Source organism: Zonotrichia leucophrys, chromosome 2 (assembly GCF_028769735.1).
Source record: "Zonotrichia leucophrys gambelii isolate GWCS_2022_RI chromosome 2, RI_Zleu_2.0, whole genome shotgun sequence".
Classification (NCBI taxonomy): domain Eukaryota; kingdom Metazoa; phylum Chordata; class Aves; order Passeriformes; family Passerellidae; genus Zonotrichia; species Zonotrichia leucophrys.
Genome location: NC_088171.1, coordinates 133,280,547 through 133,299,532, shown reverse-complemented (window position 1 = coordinate 133,299,532; position 18,986 = coordinate 133,280,547). Strand labels below are relative to the sequence as shown.

Sequence of the window (18,986 nt, the reverse complement as noted above, 5' to 3'; positions counted from 1 at the left end):
GTTTTTATCTGAAAATCAGTGGAATGTGGATGTTCCCAAAGCCACCTTTGGCTTGTTTACTAGTTCCCCCTTCCAAAGAGAACCATGTGACAAGCAAAGCCCCATTAAACATTTTCTTTGAATGTGGAAACAAATGGAGAGCAAGAGTTACTAATGTTACACTGCCTACATTAAACTTCCCTTTGACACAGACCCAAGTGAAGGAGCATCAACTGCTGTCAGGTAGAGGCTTTTGAAGATACGAGCAGATTGTGAAATCACCCCTCAGCCTCTTGTGCTAAACAGTGCTGTCAGTCTTTGCTCCAAATGAAATCAATGGCAACTGCAGCTGCTCAGAACAGATGTAAATTAGAGCACCACAATAGCATCTTCCCCAGTACATCCAATTATTGCTGAAGGAAATACATGGGAGACAACAAATGTCTGGCAGAGAGAGGACTTTACTGGGAGTAAAAAGAACCCTGGGTCAGATTTCAGTTTGCATGTAAAAGGGCAGCCCAAGTTGACAGACCTAGGTAAGAAAGAGCTGAAATTTTCATTAAGCCATGCCATCAAATAGAGATAACCTTATCAATAAAGCAACTTAAGTAGCAGCAGTGCCTTGTTGGGTTCATAAATGTTTGGTTCAATGACACTGAGAAAGGGTTTTGCACTGCATAACTGCAGTCCAAACACACTCAGCTCACCCTTTTAACCATTGACATATAAGCAGGCCTCTCTCCTTTCCCCACCCAACTAAACTAGGCAAGTCAAACCATATTTTACTACATGACAGGATTCAAGATATGACTACATTAGGGGTAGAGGATCCAGTAGAGAATGAAAACCCTCTCACACCATTACACCCTAACAATATACTGGCAAAAATAGTCAAGGCTATGCCTAGAAGGGAATAGCTGCCATTTGTAGGAAGCTAGTCAGGCTACTCATGTGAGCTCTGTCAGCAAGAGCTGGAGCTTCACTCTTGCATGGTTGATATCCCTAAAGCACAATGAATGCAGTGCTTATGACCCATTCATTTATGAAATAAACACATCAAGCAAGGAAGAGGGAAAAGAACAGAAAAAATACTTGCTTACCACAAGTCCTAGCACAAGGGTACGCACTCTCTCCCCAATCTCTGGTGAAATGTCATTGCCAAACTGCTGTAAGGTTGTAAGAAATCTCTTCAGTTTGCTGAGCTGCCTAGCTCCACAAGCTGGCGGTAACTGCTGGTTAGCCAGAGAAGAGGAAGAGGAAGAGGATGGCCCATTGCTAAAGCCATTAGGAGGAGATGGAGCTCCATTTAACGCTGTTGGTGAATGGCTAGTGCCATTGGTTACTGAAAGAAAAAGAGACAGAGGATAAAATAAAGATTGGGGTTGGGGAAGAGACAGAAAGAAAAAGGAGACAGAGGGGAAAATCCATCAGCTTATGTTTTCTGTACTTGACCTCAGAATTAATTAAGTTGCACAATCAAAGATAATTAGCCTTTAGACAGAGTGACAGTCTGCAGTTTATATCTATTTCCCAGTAGCTGGTGCTGAATGTTGTAAGGACTGGAAATAACAGCAGCAGACTCTCACACAGCCCCTTTAAAATGCTCCTGGACCTGAAAAGCACCATTTGAATACCAACCTTTTGTCAGAGGACTTTAAAAAGAGAAAGAGGGAAATGGAAAGAGAAAAAGCAATAGTGCATGTATGATTGAAGACCAAAAAAAAAATTGCTCTTTGGGGTAGAAAAAAAAACATGCAGACATATTTCATGAAGCCTCAGTTTATCTCTGAATATTTTTACTTGTGTTTTGTACACACAACTGACAGCTGTGTTTATAAAACAGGACTTTCACGTTTTAACCTTACACCACCCAATGAGAAGGTTATTTTTTCCAATACAGATTCCCTAGCTGCTAACATATGGAGCACACAAAGTTGTCTGTGCAGGTACAAATGCTGCCAAGGCTCTGTATCATGAAGCCTTGCAGCAAGGGCAGCAAGCTAGACTTCAGAAGACTTCTCAGAGATCATGAGCAAATCTCTCTGCTTTCACATGCCAGCACCTTATCTCTGAAAAGGATAAGAAAGCATTTCCCTCCTGTTGCAAGGTTGCTTTGAAAATAACTATTTATTACTGAAGTACTAAGCATTCAAAATTTATGGCAATAAGATGCATGTAAACTCAAGACAACAGAGAGTTTTTGGCAGTGATTTCAGTTTGATTCTTATCCACTCTCTAGAAGAGAGCCGAGAATCAAACTGAGGACATCCTCTTCCACTCAGGTTAGCATGAACAGCAACACTCAAAACACACACCATTGAGGCTGAGTCTGATTTGCTAGAATGACAGCAAACAGCAAGAAAAAGGGTGACTCCCCTAGAAGTACAAGCGTACCAGTGCACTGGCAGGTGTGGGCATGCAGCATGCGACTGGAGAAATTTTATGTTGTTTTTTTTTGTTTTTGTTTTTTGTTTTTTTTTTTTTGAATCATTCAGAACCAATCAAAAAAATCACGAAATCAGGAGCTTGTCTACAATCAACAATGCATAGGAGTATCAGTTTAACTTGTTTACTATTTAAAAACACAACCAGGGCAAGCTAGCAACTTCAAATACTTTCAATATTTCTCAATGATCAGCCTCTCTGAAGCTAAACATCCCATTCTCATCTCATTTTCTTCATGGATTGTCCTTATCTCTAGCCAGCAAGTCCTTTTTTCAGGTTGGACACATACTACTAGATAGAAATCCCTACCTATTACTATATTTAAATCACTGCCACAAACCTTTGAAGGAATTTTTGTTGCCCTAGTCACTGCTTTCCAGGGGAATTACAGAAAACGCTATGTGAATTGTTATCTAGCCTCTGTTTGTGTTTTCTCCTAGTTTTTGATTGCCTATTCTGGCTGCATGGGCTAGTGACAACAAGGATTGGTAAATGCAGAGATAGGAAGAAGCCGGCCTCAGCAAGTTCAGCTCCCTGTGAGGCTGCAGGCCACACTGAGTGCTGCACTGGGGTGAGGTATCTGAGTAAACAAATATGCTGTGATTGCAAGGAACTCACATAGCCAGAAGTCATCCTACCAGAAACTTAGAAAATGAGGACTGGGAAGAATAGCAACATGTCCTGCTGATCTACCCTGACACCACCCACCACCCATAAAGAGCTGCTCTAGGCAGAGGGTGCTGGGGATGATCAAGAAAGCAGAGAAGTGTGGAATTCATCACCTAGGATAGATACAGGGAGAAGAGAGGCTGATAAAGATTCCTCCCACAACAAAAGAAATAATTAAATAGCCCCGTGATTTCAGTGCTTTCCTTATAATATCTGAATTTGCCAACTGGCAAAGTTGTGCATAATTTCTAAAACAAAACCATGTTGCTAAGCCAAAAGAATTTAGCATTTAAAATTTCAAACTACAACACGTCAAGAATTTTTAATCATCTAAACCAAAGAAAACAAAGATATTCTAGACCAGAAAACAAGTCAGATCTTTCTGGCCTACAGGCATTCCCACTGTAGTAATAATAAATGCAACAGACACTCTGATAAAAGTGTCTGTGTATTGTACAAGCTGGAACAGCTAAGGCCAACCTCCAAAATCTGACAGGGTGAAAAGCAATTAAAATCAGGGTTTTTTAGACTTTTAGTCTTCAAATAAGGAGCCCCAAAATCAAGCCGTGGTTCACACACCTTCTGAAGTGCTGAACTCAATCAAATAAACATCCAGAAGCCTTGTGAGGATTAAAGAACATTGTCATATTCCTTTTATGATTGTCAAAGATCATCCTGAACTGCTGGCAGGGCATCACATTGGAAAGCTTAAGGTGCAAGAACCTGATCCTGCAAAAACCTAGAAGCAATTTAACTTCAGACTGAAGCAGCTCCAGTGTGAAGCTCCATCCAGGATGATTCAGGTGCTGTAGTTAAGCAAAACAGACAAATTTTTTGCAGGATCAGGGTCACTGGGTTAAATGTGAGTTTATGTGAATAGCTGGCACAAACCCTCCTCACTGTTTAAGTTCAATATAAATTGTCAGGACAGGGTTCCCTGGGATAAGTAGTACAAAGGCCTCCAGCTGGCCTTCTGCACAGAGGTGAATTTTAAATAAGGCATTTAACAGAGAGAAAGGGACTAAAACAGACTTAGGCAAGACAAATAGAAGATGCAGCCTTCATTCTGTTTAGGCATATGTATTCTACTGTTCTAAAGATGTTTTATTTAAAACGTGAAATGTAAACACATTCTCATGTTTATACTATTACAAGGCAGCATAAAAGAGACCCAAAAATTTGCAGCTAAATCTTACTATGAGAAATGTGGATCATTTCATGGCTGTGAAAAGAATAGTCCAGACAACGTGCCAGATTCAAATCTCAGTTACACTGATATGAATGCAGCATACATCAAGACTAGTAGAGTTTGTTATATGTTTACATCAATAAGCTGAGACAAAGATGCAGCCTTAAGTGATTTAGGGAAGTGGTAACAGACTAGAAACCTCTAGATAAAAATTACGAGAGGACTTTAATTTTGGTTTTATATCAATATTAACTAGACATTATATAGCACTGAAATCAGAATTCTTCACTGAAACATAAACAGAAGGAAGATTAGTATTTTTTCATTATGAATTATCTCCACTTTAAAAACAAAGAACAAACAAACTCCCTGAAGTTTCTATACTAAAGGGAATGGGATCATTTAAACAACATAATGGCATGTAAGAGAAGAAGATTTTCTGTCCTTCTCACAAGAGGGCTAACCTGACCATTAAGTACATGGGAAGTCAGTGCTCACTGTTCTTTGACACTGTGACCAAGTGGTCAATGAAATAATAACACAACTCTGAGCTGAATGTCTTAATACCTTAAAGATGCATTAATCTGTTGTGAACTTTGTTTTGCACAATTATTTTATACCACTACAATCAAATGTCGCTCCTGCCACTTCACGCACATTTCCCTTCACCTATTTTGGTTTCTGACATACAGAATTAGAAATAAGATGGAAGAAAAGTAAGAAAATAAGACTAATTACACGTTGTGGGCGTAAATGAACTGGTTCTTGGAGCTCCTTGGGTAGTGGGAGGAGGTGGCATGGTTGGAGGCGTCAGCCTGGATTGTGTCTTCACATCCACAGGTGAGTCTGGCATTGTGGAATGCTTCTCAGTGCGATCTGCAACACACACCACAGGAACACACTGGTTTATTTCCCCGAGCACACCCCCTCTGACAAAAACTTAAAAGCTAATGCAAGAAGTGAGCCATTTCAGCATCTGCTGTGAAAGATTACACCTGATTATCTACTCCAGTGTGCTCTTCCCAAATTGTATCATCTAAACCTTACTTAAGGAGGTGCAACACAGATGGTAAGACCTCATTTGTAGCAGTGCTGCATTATCTTTTGTTTTTATTTCTAGCATGTGCAGATGCTACCTCCCAAGCACTCTTAGAGCTGCAACAACGCCACCTCCCTTCAAGGTTCACATGCTAGCCAGGAGGAAAAAACAGATGCAGGAGCAGGAAGATAATAAATCCCCCTATGACATCTCTTCCAGAACTAAAACCTGAAGCTCTTTAATACAGGTGAGATATTGTGTGGAATATTGCCTGAAACAAGGTCTCTTCATGTCTCTTCTATGTATCACCTGCTGCCCTCTCCATTGCTTCTCCTTGTAATCCTATGTTAAACTTATGCTAAATACACACACCCCCTGGATCACCTTACCACAGTGCCCCTGGCTATTCTTATATTCACCAAAAAAATAAACACAACATGCCAAAATGGTATGTCAATCATCTCATATACATACAATTATTTTCAAATAAGCATGGAAGTTTGCACCATCACATATTAAGAACAACTTGCAATGCTCAAAACCTGCAAGATAAGCAGGAACATACCTCCCCAAGAAAACAAAACAAACATAAGGCAAAACTAGGAAAAAACTTAACACTTCTCTTGCAACTGAAGATCTAAATATACAACACACATGATGTAAAAGCTACAGAAGTGCACTTTTTCCCAACATCTTTTTGAATGACACTACCTTAAGTTGTTTTTTAAACCATCCAAGCCCATATGTTTCATTTATTAAGAATGGGCAAAACACAGCAAAATTTACCAGCTGAAGGCAAAATTAAGGTTTTCTCACTCCTGCGAGGAGTTTAGCAAACCATCTTGAAAAAAGATGAGTACAATGATGCTTAGCTTCTAATGGGAATAAGTAAAATTCTTCAGTCCTTTCTTTGGGGAGTTGGGGCTATTTACTTATACACAGCCCAAGAAAAGTCTTCCTGAGCTCCACAAAACTATTCTGTAAAGCAAGTAGGTGTTGCTGCTAATGGACAAGCATGTAAGTCTGTGGTTTTAATTCAAAGCATGTCACATTCTATAAATTCTGTCACTTCACTTTGTGACACAATTCCTTGTTCTTACTAACAACATACAAACTTCAATGAAATAATAATATCTGAAATTTGCTCTGAGAGACAATAACAGAAATTCAATATAATGCACACATTTAACAAGGAACAGGTATGTTTAAAAGAGCCTCAAAACACTTAATTATCAGAAAATTTAAATACGAGAAAGTTGGGGTTTTTTTTAAAAGGAAGGGGGAGAGAAAGGGAAAAAATGAAATCAGCCCCCATACTCCCCAAAAAATTAACAACACATAACAGATACCAATCTTTCTCTGTCTGAGGAAGTAAGTAGTAAGTCCCAGAGGTGCAGCATGTCAGGTAGTGTAATTATAAAAGCCATCTTCAAGCTTTGTTGAAATGCCTACAGGCAATGTTTCAGCTCTCAGGGAAAGGGAGTAATTTCATGTAGAATTTAGAGACAAGGTTGGGGAAGATGAGCAGCGAAATACCCCCAAAATAAGATGAGGGGAACAGAGATACAATTTTATAGGATCTGTAGCGTTGATCTAAGGTTAGTAAACCTCAGCTGTGGAGGGAAGAGTAACGACAATGATTACCTTAAATATTAAGATTGTTACACAGGTAAGTGAGGTATGATTTGCAAATCAAGCAACAGTAAATTATTACATGCTGGAAAACAAAAACAGGTTTCTAAACAAATTCTGTAAGTATTTCCTTTTCATATCAGTATACTAAAACAGTTAAATCTCTATCTTCAATAAGCCATTAATTTATTATAAAGAACTATGAAAACTCATCTTGAAATGTTAATTGCTTCCTTAATAACCGAATTCATCTTGCACTCACCTCAACCAACCTCAGCAACAAGGGAATAAATAGCTTTCAGCTCATGTTGCAACAGAGGGAAAGAGGCACAGCAGTGAGCCCAAGCCCTCCTAAATAAAGGCAAATATTTCTCCCATGCCAAGAAAGGAGAGAGAAAGGGAGGCTTGCCAGAGCTGGTGGGGAGATAACAGTGGGAACTGCTGGTCCATCTGGTTTTCATTCTGCTAACACTCACATTGAACTGTTAAGGAAGGCAGTCCAGGTACACAGATTTGAAGCATGTGGGAGCGCAGACACAGGCACAGAGGAGATGGAGGTGGGTGGAAGAAGGAGTGAGAGAAATCGAGCTGCTCTAACAGACTGCTGCTCGCTGCAAGCAGGCACAGCCTGTATCCTCCCATTCAGCTGGTGATAACTGAAGCGATCCTGAGCTGTAACCAACCGCACGGCTCCTGCTCCCTCCCTTCCCTTCTCTGCATTTCAAAGTTCAGGTTTGATCAGAGACGCACTCAGATTAGAGGCGGGAGACTTTCCTACAAAGCTGGCAATGTTTTGCTACTTAAATTGAACATGGTAGTGGGAAATAGTGTGTTGGTTTTGCCCTTGAATTTCAGGTTGCCACTCTATCATGATCCAAATGGTTTTTACTACCTCCAACAGTTTGCCACCCAGTCTACAGACTGCTGAACTTATCCACAGACCCCTGTACTTCTCATCTAAATCTAATAACATTAGGTTTGATTTTCCCAATTACCTTTCTTTGGACCTCTCAGACATAAACACAAACATGCTTTACATACCTCTCACCTTTTCGTTACCTCTCTCTCTCCCTTGCAAAGCCCTAAACCCTCCTCTCCTACTGTATGTTCACAGCAGGCAGATTTCCCTCTGACTGTACATTCCCTAGCCCTGACTTCTTTAAGGAGATATTAAGGCTCTTTCCAAGCACATCCCAAAACATCTCTTGCCAGAGTACAAGATTATTTTGTCAGAACAGAGATTGTCCATGGGGGCAGGGAAAAAGGGCTTTTGAAGAAGTACAATGCAAAATACAAAGCATTTCCACATGCTTGGAAGACACCATCACATCACACCACCCAGGAGAACAGCCTTTACAACTCTCTGTTCCACCCTCTCTAATAACAAAGCCCCTGTGGGAGCCATTCTGCTCTTGCTGCTACTGTTTTACCTGTTCACAGAGCTCCCTGAATTCTGAGGGACTGATGGGACTGGGAGCACCTGAATACAGCACCCACAGCACCAGAGAACCTCAGCAGCTCTAAGACAGATCACTCAGGGCATGAAGTGGTGATGGAGAACCACAAATCACAGCCACCGCTGACAAAAGCGTTAACAGTTCTCGTGATCTGATCTTCCTAAAGCTTTCTGGTGTCTGACACTCAGCCTGTAACTCCAGCTTCTACAAATACTTATTAATTTTTTAATTAATAAAAACAATAAGCCTAACAACCAACACTTTTTACTGTAATGGTTGACAAATAGCCTGATGATATGAAAGCTGAAGGCATAATGTTATTTAAGGCATATTCACAAGCCAATTTCCTTCAAGACATGATATTTCATGAGGCTTTTAATGTATGGACATTCTTCATACAAACTCTCAGTGGACATTCTGCTATTCATACATTCAGAGGTAATGAGGATTTGGTAGGGGAAGAAAGAATCTCTCAAGAGGAGAAACTCTAATTTTAACATATCAAAACCTGCCTGGGTAAGATTTCATGTCCACGTACTCCAGTTCTAAAATACAGAGGCACATACATTGAATTTTGTCTGAAATTCAGAAGAACTTTCAATATGTCTTAAAATAGCTCAATTTCTTGAATTCAAAAACATGTCTATGTTCTTGAGTCAAACCAGACTCCTCACTTGCAAAGCTAGTTTTGGCTATCTTTTTCTTCAGATGGACCTTGACATTTCAAACAATAATCCTGAATTAGGAAGGACACACCAGAAAGTTTCATACAGGCAGCATCCCACATCATCCCATTTAAAAGCATAGCCTGTATATACAGAGGGAGTAAATTCTTTCAGGTGCAACAATTTCTTCCACTGAATCCCTTTAAACAATGACAGACCTGTGCTCCTTAGCCCAGTTCAGATCAAATGGAACTGAAACCAGAAGTCCTCCAAACTGGAAGGAAAAGGAGACATCTGCAACTCATTCTGTAGTGTTCACTGCAATCAGTTCAGGATGGAGAAAGATGGTGAAATAATGGTCTAGTCCTAATCCATACACACAACCCTCTGGAGCAGCAAGAGACTTAGAATAAATTCAGAAAACATGTTTCAAGTATGCAGAGATCTATTGCATTTGCTTTGGATTATATTTTTATTTAAAAACAAACCCAAGCAAAACATTTTGAAATACACATTCTTGAATCTCCTTTACAGCACAGAGTGAAGAACTGTGATTTAACCACAGAAGTATTTTGCTTCATTTAAAATTAAAGAATGTTGTAAAACCAACTTTAAATTATGATATTTCTTCTGTGGATTCTGAACTATACTGTTCTTGCTGTTCATTCAGTTTTTATGGTAGAGGATTTTTTTATCACTATATTTAGTGTTAGGTGAACACTGATATTTACTGTAAGCACAGTCAGCTTCTCAACCAAACAAGGAAGAGACAAAGCATGCAGGAGCTGGAGCAAAGAGAGATGTGCCTGCATTCAAACTGATTTACTTTACTTCCTGTACCCTACAAGATTTAGTCCATTTTTAAAACAAGGCGGTCTTTCATAAATGGCAACATTTCAGCTCACATGGCACACCTCCAAGTCTAACGCATCAAGGAAAGCTGATGTATGGAACAAAATATGGAATATATAAATACTTTACTGATACCATTTCAATAGCCAATTCAATGTCAAGCATTTCTAGGAGTGGTGTGTTTTCAATTTCCTTTTTTAAATGAAAAAAAATTGTGGTATAATATGCTGTGGCATTTATTTTACTTTTAGTTAGTGCAAACAGTTCCAGATGTACACTCAGGCATGAAAGATTCTTAAAGATGCTTTATATTGATTGTACAGTACTTTCTACTTTGGTGCCAACATTTAAAAAATAAAAATAAAACTTGCTAAATTAAAAGAGTCCATTGTCTTGTTCCCTTCAAACTCACAAAAAGAGCAAGCCCCACATGTGATACAAAGGATTGGAACCTGCCTCCACCACCCAAGTTACAGGAATCAGGACCTAAATCTGAAAGGTTTAATTCTGATGGTTTCTTAGACACGTTGGACTAATATTCATTATTTTGAGAGGGGTGGCAGGGAATTTGCAAGCAGGTAACCACAGACTGTGAGTCACAGTGGTGATGAACTTGAAGTCAGACAACCGCAAGTCCAACCTAGGAGGACAAATTCCATAGTTCTTCCATCCATAGTGCTATCATGTTGCAGCCAGTAAGAACTTCTCCTTCAGATGTGGCCAAGCCACACAGCACCATTAGAAATAGGCAGTGTTTGTGGAATCCCACAACTCCTGAGCCTCAAACCTGCTGTTACACTGAGCAGGACAATATTACAAGGTTGCCTTGGTTGAAAAGAACTCATTTGAGAATGCATGGTAAAAGCCTGACATATCTGGTAAATCCTACTTACTGCATACACTGAGCCCCTGGGGAAGCCTGCAAGTCATACAATGCAGCCATAAAACATGACATGGGGACAACAGTGCTGCAGAACCTCTCCCTGCCAAGCATGCCTGGGATTTGTTTGAGACGGGTACAGTCTTCATTCCATTCACCTCTTGGCCCTTTTGACTTCTTCTTGATAAATAAATAAGGACCTAAACACAATGGATGTTTTTGTGCTACACAATGACCTCAAACAGGCATAATACAACCATAACTTTCTCTCAGCACCAGATGCAGTCATGTTATTGTCCTAGAAAGGAAACATCACTGGGTTTCCAGTTCCCCAGTAGAGGACTTTTACTTCCAGGTGATTTGCAGGAATGCAGTAGCAGAGATCAGCTCAGACTCTGTCTTTTGTCCCAGAACATTACCTCTGCAAGATTTATCCACCAGGAATCAGAATCTATGTGAAGTTACGGATGGATATGAACAGCAAAGTTTTCAGATGACATAACATTTCAATGCTTCTTTAGCATGCTGGGTATGAAGCTCACATATTGAAGATGACCCTTTTGCAAGAGCAATATCACAATTTTGCTGCAGTCTTATCTTCATTCTTCTCTGCTCAGATAGTTGAACAATTCATATCACCAGCTATTCTTCAGAATAAATGAAAGCACATTCAATTTACCCATTTATGCTCATTTAATATGCAATAGCTAGAAGAAATTCTGTATCCTGGGAGTTCACTGAAGTTATCTGAGGCCAAGTTATAAGAGTTTTCTTCAGCTGTGCTAAAATAAGCCTTGAGCATAATACAATCTCCTCTGTCTCCCAAAAGCTGAAAGGGATTTTTGTGCTACTGTCTCCCACTTTTGGTAGAGCTTGTGGATTACATAAAGCAGGTAAATAGCGAAAATGCCTTATGTCATGTTCTTTGTCCACAATGTTACCTTGACTGGTCCTAAGAATGAGGTACAAATGCAAAATCATTCTCTTTGATTTCAGTTCTCTACGGTGAGAGGTTCCGACTGGCAAAAAAACTTGGTCCCACACTCATGGCTTAGCAGCTGAAGGCCAGATAATTACACATATTATAAAATAAGTAATGCATGAGTTCAATCTCAGAATTAAGACAAAAATGTCACAGCTTGCTTTGCTTGGACATATTATTTTTTCCTGAAAGAAATAAACTTGCCTTACCATATAATTCCTAAAGAAGGGGTAAAATAGAAAAATAAAATAAACTTTTCCCTCTCACTTAACAATCTGACATGTTTTGACAGTTTCAAAAGTATCATAAATTCACTTTTAGTTATTTAATAAAAACTGGCTCATATCAGAATTGCACGTTTTTTTTAAATGCCTCTTTTCTCCTTCACCCTTTCTGGCTTTGCAAATTTTACCATGCATAATTGCTCAGATGCAGGAATGCAGGGAAGAAGAATACATTCTAAATCTAGATCTGCTACCACCACAATTTATGGTTTATGGTTTACTCAGCCAGAACAGACAAGCAAAATAAGGGCCCAACTGTGGCAGCTGCCCTGAGTTTCCATAAGCCCCTGGAAAACAAAGTCTACAAGTTCCTTTTCATGGATGAATACACAACACTTGGCCTATAATGAAGCTGAAGACAATGTGGATTTCTTCTAAATATTCCACCAAATATCATGAAAATTTCTCTATATATGAACTAATGCAGTTAATAAGCAACAGTCCCATAATCAGTATTGAAATACTATTTTCCCATTTACATTGTTTTGTAGATCTTTTCTTTTTGTTGACAAGCTATCCAACTAAGAACTGTGTGTTTGGGTGGTTCTCTTGTGTTTCACATCATGGGAAGTATTACTGCTATTCCAAACCCAGCTCACTGAACACTGAGGCTCAAGTGAAGTGACAAAGTGGCACTCTCTGCCTCTGGCATGAAGAACTGAAGAACAGCAGAGCAAGCACCGGCCAAACTCACGCCCCAGCCTCCCTGACAAACTACATATGTGACCACCTCTACATTAGCAACCAATCCCTTTATTTGTATAGAGGAAATCTTCAGCACGCTTTCAGTACTCTCAGTACTGAAAGTATTTTCAGGAGTACTTTCCCAAAGGCTTCCTGACCACTAACTCATTTCCTCTCTGCATCATCATTTCTGGAAGGCCTACCCTTGTCAGGATTACACACTATTTGACAAACTATAGATGAAGGCAGAATGATATCTAAGAAATACAAATGCCGTCAGAATCTAATTGGTATTGTTTGCATGCTCTTATATACTCAACCACACACAGCACAGATCCTTCCCACCAGAAGTAAGAAGATTTTTCTCTCACAACATTAACTGAAATTTCATAACTTGGTCTCCAGAAGCATATTTATGTTTTTAATCCAAAGTTTGTCCAGTCCCAAATTAACAGTAAATAACAGAATCATGGGAAGACTTGGGTTGGAAAGGGACCTTCAAGATCGTCCCCTTCCAGCCCCCCTTCCATCAATAGGGACACCTTTCACTAAACCAGATTACTCAGAGTCTCATCCAACCTGGCCTTGAACACTTCCAGGGAAAAGGCACCCACAGATTCTCTGGGCAACCTGTTCCAGTGCCTTATAGTAAAGAACCATAGTAAAGTCCTCACTGTAAAGAACTTTTCCCTAACAACCAGTCTAAACATACTCTCAGTTTGAAACCACAGTTTGTTATACAATGCTAGAAGTCTGAATCAAAATAATTATAAACTTCTTTATTTTTTATGCACTTATACATAGTGTAAACAATAGCTGTACTCATTTTAGAAAACTCCTAAGAGAATACTGATACCGTATTTCATTAGATTTAGCTGGAACTGAAGTCTCCAATATAGACTACACAAAGTAATCTAAAGCAACTTATTTAAATTCAGGAAAGTATAGGCAATAAACTCCTCTGTCAAAAAGCAAAAGAAGTTACTACAGCTGTATTTGTAACTTGCTTATATTTGTATAACATGCCAGAAGTCCTTTAGGCTCAAAAAGAATCAAATATGTGTGTAGGAGGTGATATTTTCCATGGTTATACATCTGAAAAGATGATACAGGGACTACCAAGAAGGTGAATGGATATACTTTTGGCTTTGTTTGATTTTAAAATGTGGAATTTGTCATGGGCAAGTCAAGATCCTGTAATGTGTAGATGGTGGTGGCCAGCCTGGGACAGGCTACTCCCCACCTTGTGGATCAAGGTCCCAAATCCCTGCCCTACCAGACTGCAGTATTTTATTCACCCAAAAACCCAGTTCCTCCAAGTGATATTTCAAACAGTGAAAAGTCTGTTCCATTAGACCAGAAGCATAGGTCTGGGGAGCAAGAACACACCCATGGTACTGAAAGCAGAGGCAGCCAAGCTCTCTCTCTACCAAGTATCAGAACAGTCTGAGGAAGTCTTCTTATTCCTGCCATCTAACACAGACAGCTAAATTAGCAGACTAAATGTCCCATATAATCACTAAAGAGTTAGAGTCTCTAATTTTTTAATTTCTGTGGCTGCTAAATCGGGCATAAACATTCCCGTATAGATCTAGGTTCTTTCCCTCCTGAGAAACCAGAAGCATTCAGACTGCTCTCACAGTGTGGCTGCTGTACACAGCAATTGGTGGTCCTCAGTGAGCAGACATAATAACTCCTTGGCTTCTATTCAGCCACTCAAAACGGGTATTAATCCACCAATGAAATTAGATAATGAAGCATATTTCCCCCAGAAACCCTTGCTCAGGTGCTGGCACTGTAAGTTACTTACTGCCACTACCAGCAAGACAGAAGTGGAACTATAGGCTTTCCCCATCTCGGTATTATACACTGACAATCTTCAGTAGTGCAATTTATTATACTCATCAGCACTTCAGCTATTGTAGAAATACACACTTTGGAAGACTATCATTTCATATCATCAGATCATGCCATTAAAGATATCCTTTATTTACATGACTCACTGTCTAGAGAGAGTGTGAGAAAATACCCACTATTAGTTACAAGTCAGCTCCTCCTCAGTGCTGCATGTCACACCAAATGTCTTTTATTTGGGCACTGGATTACACCTTAATAAAGCAGTGGAGAGGTGAGAAGGGGGAAAGAGAGCCTCAAAAACTTCACAAGAAATGAAGACTCAAATATCTTCTTAGATGAGACAATACTGCTTATTGATGAATAAGCTCCAAAGCAAATACTACCATTAGCAATTCCAAAACTGTGTTTTGAAATCATCTGGCCTAACACCTCACATGTACTCTCAAAAGTGAATGAGAAATAGCATAAGCATATAAAGGAAGAAGGAAAGGAAGGAATTTGTGTATGTCATTTAAGACTAACAAAACCTCTTTCTGAAGCCAGCAAATTCACACAAAATCATATTGGCACAGAAATCTCTAGTGACCTCACCCAGAAAGAGAGATGCTGGGTTAGCCTTCCAGGCAGACTCCAGCTCCAGAAACACTCAGGAATACGTGTTTAACCATAGACACTGAAAACAGCTGTAGGTAAACTAATGAGACCACTCACAGGGTATGCAATTACACGCAACGTTTCTAGACCTTAAAGCATCACAGTAGTCTTAGTCTTGCACAATAAAGCTTAAAACTTCCTTCTTTTGAAGCGTCTTCCCTATGTTTTGAATTTTAAATAGCAGACCCCAGCTGAAGCCTGAATTGAAAGAAAAATCAGCAATTATTACAGAATCCACAGAAAATATACACAAATTTTTAAAACTATTTTAGGTATCATAGCATTGCCATGATTGATGACGGTTGTACAATACATACTTCATTTCAAGCCCAGCAGATTCAAATTAAATGTTTAGAGTTTGGTTTTTGTTTTTATTTTTTCCCTCAACAAATACATTAAAAAGGGTTTTATATTTATAGAACAACATTTTCATCACGCCACATAAACCTATTACTCTAACACGGCAATATTGATCTGTGTCTATCAGTGCTGCTTCTATGGCTTTTTTCTGTACGTGTAGATATGTGCATGCCCATGCGTGCATGTGCACACACACTTGTGTGTGGGACCAAATTTTTTTGGTTTTGTGTATAAAAATACTTACTGTGATTATTTGTCTTTCTTTATTTCATTTCTTTAACATTCAAATTTAGAAAACTGTAAGAGGGAAAGAGCCTTCAATTGCACTGAAGGGAGTGTTAAATGGAGGGGAAACTTCAGGGTGAGAAGTCAGACACGAAGGAGAAGCCACTCAATGATACGAATGCAGGCGAAATATTGACAAAGTAAGGAAGTCTGATGCATTTGAACTCTGAATGTTCAATGTGGATAGGCTTAACCCTTTCTGATAAGGTTACGTTCTCTTGTATATAAAAAAAAGTCTTATGAAATGTAGCTTTAACTCTCTCTGTGCTATGGAAACACCCTACATTTGGCCTTGGTGCTACTTGTGCATATCCATTTTGTGTTCCTGAGAGGTGGGCTAACCAGAAGGGAGGCCATTGCTGTGAGAAGAAGCAGACTGTTCCCCAGCAGGACGGACACCCGGCGGCGGGGCAGAGCGGAGCGGCGGGAGCACCGGCAAGAGCCCGGGCGCGGCCGGGAGCGGGCACGGGCCAGTGCGACCACTAGAGGGAGCCGGCATCGTGCCGCGCCATGGGAAAGGCCCCGCCCGCACCCAGCGCTCACATCAATGGCGAGCTGCTCAGAAAGCCAAAGGGACGTGCTTCAAGAACAGTTCTTCCCAGTATCTTCAGCCACGTGATGTAAAGGAGTATGTGTTATTCTGTGCCCAAAGAACCAACAGAATATTAAGTAATTGTCCTTAAAATTCAGGCATATTAATTTCATTCTCAAAAGAGCAACTAGACAGCCCTGGCTGCAACAACACCTTTTTCAGTGTCTCCTGTTGTTCCCCCTTCCCCCAGCTACACCTCCCCTGCCCCCACCTTCCCCGGCTTGGCTGATAGCTTTCTCTATGAGACATTGCAAAAGTGGAATTGCAGGAACAAGACAATAGGCAGTGTCATGCCTACAACTCACACTATATCCAGTGATAAAACCTGGATTGTGCACACACAACTACAGCCACGTGACGATGGCATAAACTTGAACATACCCCAACAAAATTTAACATCACTCCTCTTTTTGCACCAAAACACAGAGAACCAAACAAAACTTGGTATTTCCCTCACACTTATAATCAGTCAGAGAGACCAAAAGGCAAGCAGGGAAGAAGTAAATGCTCTCATGGTTCTTTATAAACATCCTTTTTGCACCACATATGTGCTAAGAAAGCTAAATCCCAAGGGCAGATACAATTCAAAAGTACAAGAGAGATAGGAACTGCACTGGCATCTCCTGTGAAAACATATTTCTTTATTCTTGGAATATAAGGTGTAAAGCACATCAGTACTTTTCTGGTGAGGTCTAAACTTGGATATGAAGAAATTAAGAACTGCTGAACTGCAACTATCCATGGTAAATTCTAAAATTATGAAAGGAAAATTAAAAAATGGGGAAATAGGTGTACCTGGATGAAATACTAAACAGTTAACAAGAATAACTGTCCCCAAATGAGTTCCTAGCCATTATCTTTTCCATAATTATTGCAAGTAGATTCAGTAACTGTGCATACAAATGACCCGTTAGAAACTTAACAGGTCATTTCCAAAGGTGATTATGAGCCCTGACTTACAAAGCTACTTGGGTTTTCACACAATTCTGTTCAGTGCCAACAATCTGCACAAAATTAAGATAAAATGTGTTTCCAAAACACTAAGTGGAAATAAACTTTCAGAAACTAAAAGAAGGTATGAGGTAGCGAACACCAATTAATCAAATGCATCTTCATAAATGAAATCTTTAAAAATTTGCTTTTGTCTGTGCTCTGGTGTCAGGAGAATAGGAGAATGGAAAGGAGGCAGCAATCATATGTTAGAGCCCTTACAATGCCCCATACTACAATAAATAATGCTGAGTGTAACTGTGAAAAGTCTAAGGCTAGGCAGGAGAGATAAAAATCATAGTAGGCTATCAGAGTGGACATCTGCTGCAGAACACAGTATGGAGAGCAGAAACGTGTCAGTAGATAAAGATGAACTCAAATTAACTTCTTAAAACAACAACCTCAATGCTCTTCACCTCAATGGTCCTTCTTGGCCCTTTTTCTTAATGGGTAGCTGTGCTACTGCAACAAATGAACAAGTAATAGGCCTGGTTTAGAAAATATTAGAAAACTATTCAGAAGCACCATTTAAGGAGAGTAATAAAGAACAGGAGTATAGACATGCAGCTTCCTCAGTTGCTGAGGTTGTTAAAGAAACAGCAGGAGACACAAAAACAGATCCTGGCACTCCCACTGTGAATGGCTTGGGCAGGTTGTAAAGAAATTAACTGAGCAAAACCAGAATAGATTCACTTAAAATGTGCAGGCGAAAAAAGGTAAGAGGAAGCATCCCAAGCTACATTAACCATAAGAAACAAAACACATGATCAGTTTTCATTCATATCAAATAAATAAGAAAACAAAACTATATAAAACTATGATCTTCACTGAAACTGAACAAAGATATTGACAACTAACAAATATTGACCCACGTTATGTTTAAATTTGTCTCACCAACAGAGGAAAAAATGGGCAAGGAGTGTACCAAACTTGGACAAAAAAACCCTTGATTCTGGAATCATATATGTGATTTTTTTTAAAGGAAGTATTGCAATAGAAAATGGGTCTCTGATACTGCTTGTTCTTCTCTCACTTTCTCTTCTAATACAAAGAGAGAAGAGGCAAAACAAACACACTGAGATACTGTCACATTGTTCAGCCCGGCCTGGGCTCTCAGGAGTCTCTCAATAGACCTTTCCTTTCTTTTCTCCAGAAATCCCAAACCCTTGCAAGAGTGGGTATGAGAAGCTGTATGGCCTCATTGGTTCTGCAGGGAATCGGCAGCCTTTTGTCTATTGCTCCCCTCTAATATTTAAGATAATCTATCTTTGTCTTTTCTTTTTTCTAAATCATCTCAAATGTAGGCTTTAAACACATGCTTTACATCATGTTATGTCATACTGGAACAAACAGCTCCTCGAAAGGCTGAACTTCTATTTGTGATTATTTATCTAAAAGCTGTGTTTTCTTTTAAACTGTATATATTTTGTTGGACTGTATCTACTGACAGCTAAATTCCCAAACCTTCAACCTGCCATCTCAAAAAAGCAG

General features: G+C 39.5%; 1 protein-coding gene across 6 annotated transcripts in view; it reads right to left on the bottom strand.

Moving 5' to 3' along the window:
- RUNX1T1 (RUNX1 partner transcriptional co-repressor 1) overlaps positions 1–18,986 on the bottom strand; it is a 115,421-nt gene that overhangs the window by 46,633 nt on the left and 49,802 nt on the right. For all 6 annotated transcript variants that reach the window (XM_064706520.1, XM_064706521.1, XM_064706524.1 and 3 more), the window contains 2 exons: positions 5,021–5,158; positions 1,080–1,321 (listed from right to left, as the gene is read on the bottom strand). In XM_064706520.1, coding sequence (XP_064562590.1) covers positions 1,080–1,321; positions 5,021–5,158 — 380 coding nt within the window. The remainder of the gene's footprint in view (positions 1–1,079; positions 1,322–5,020; positions 5,159–18,986) is intronic.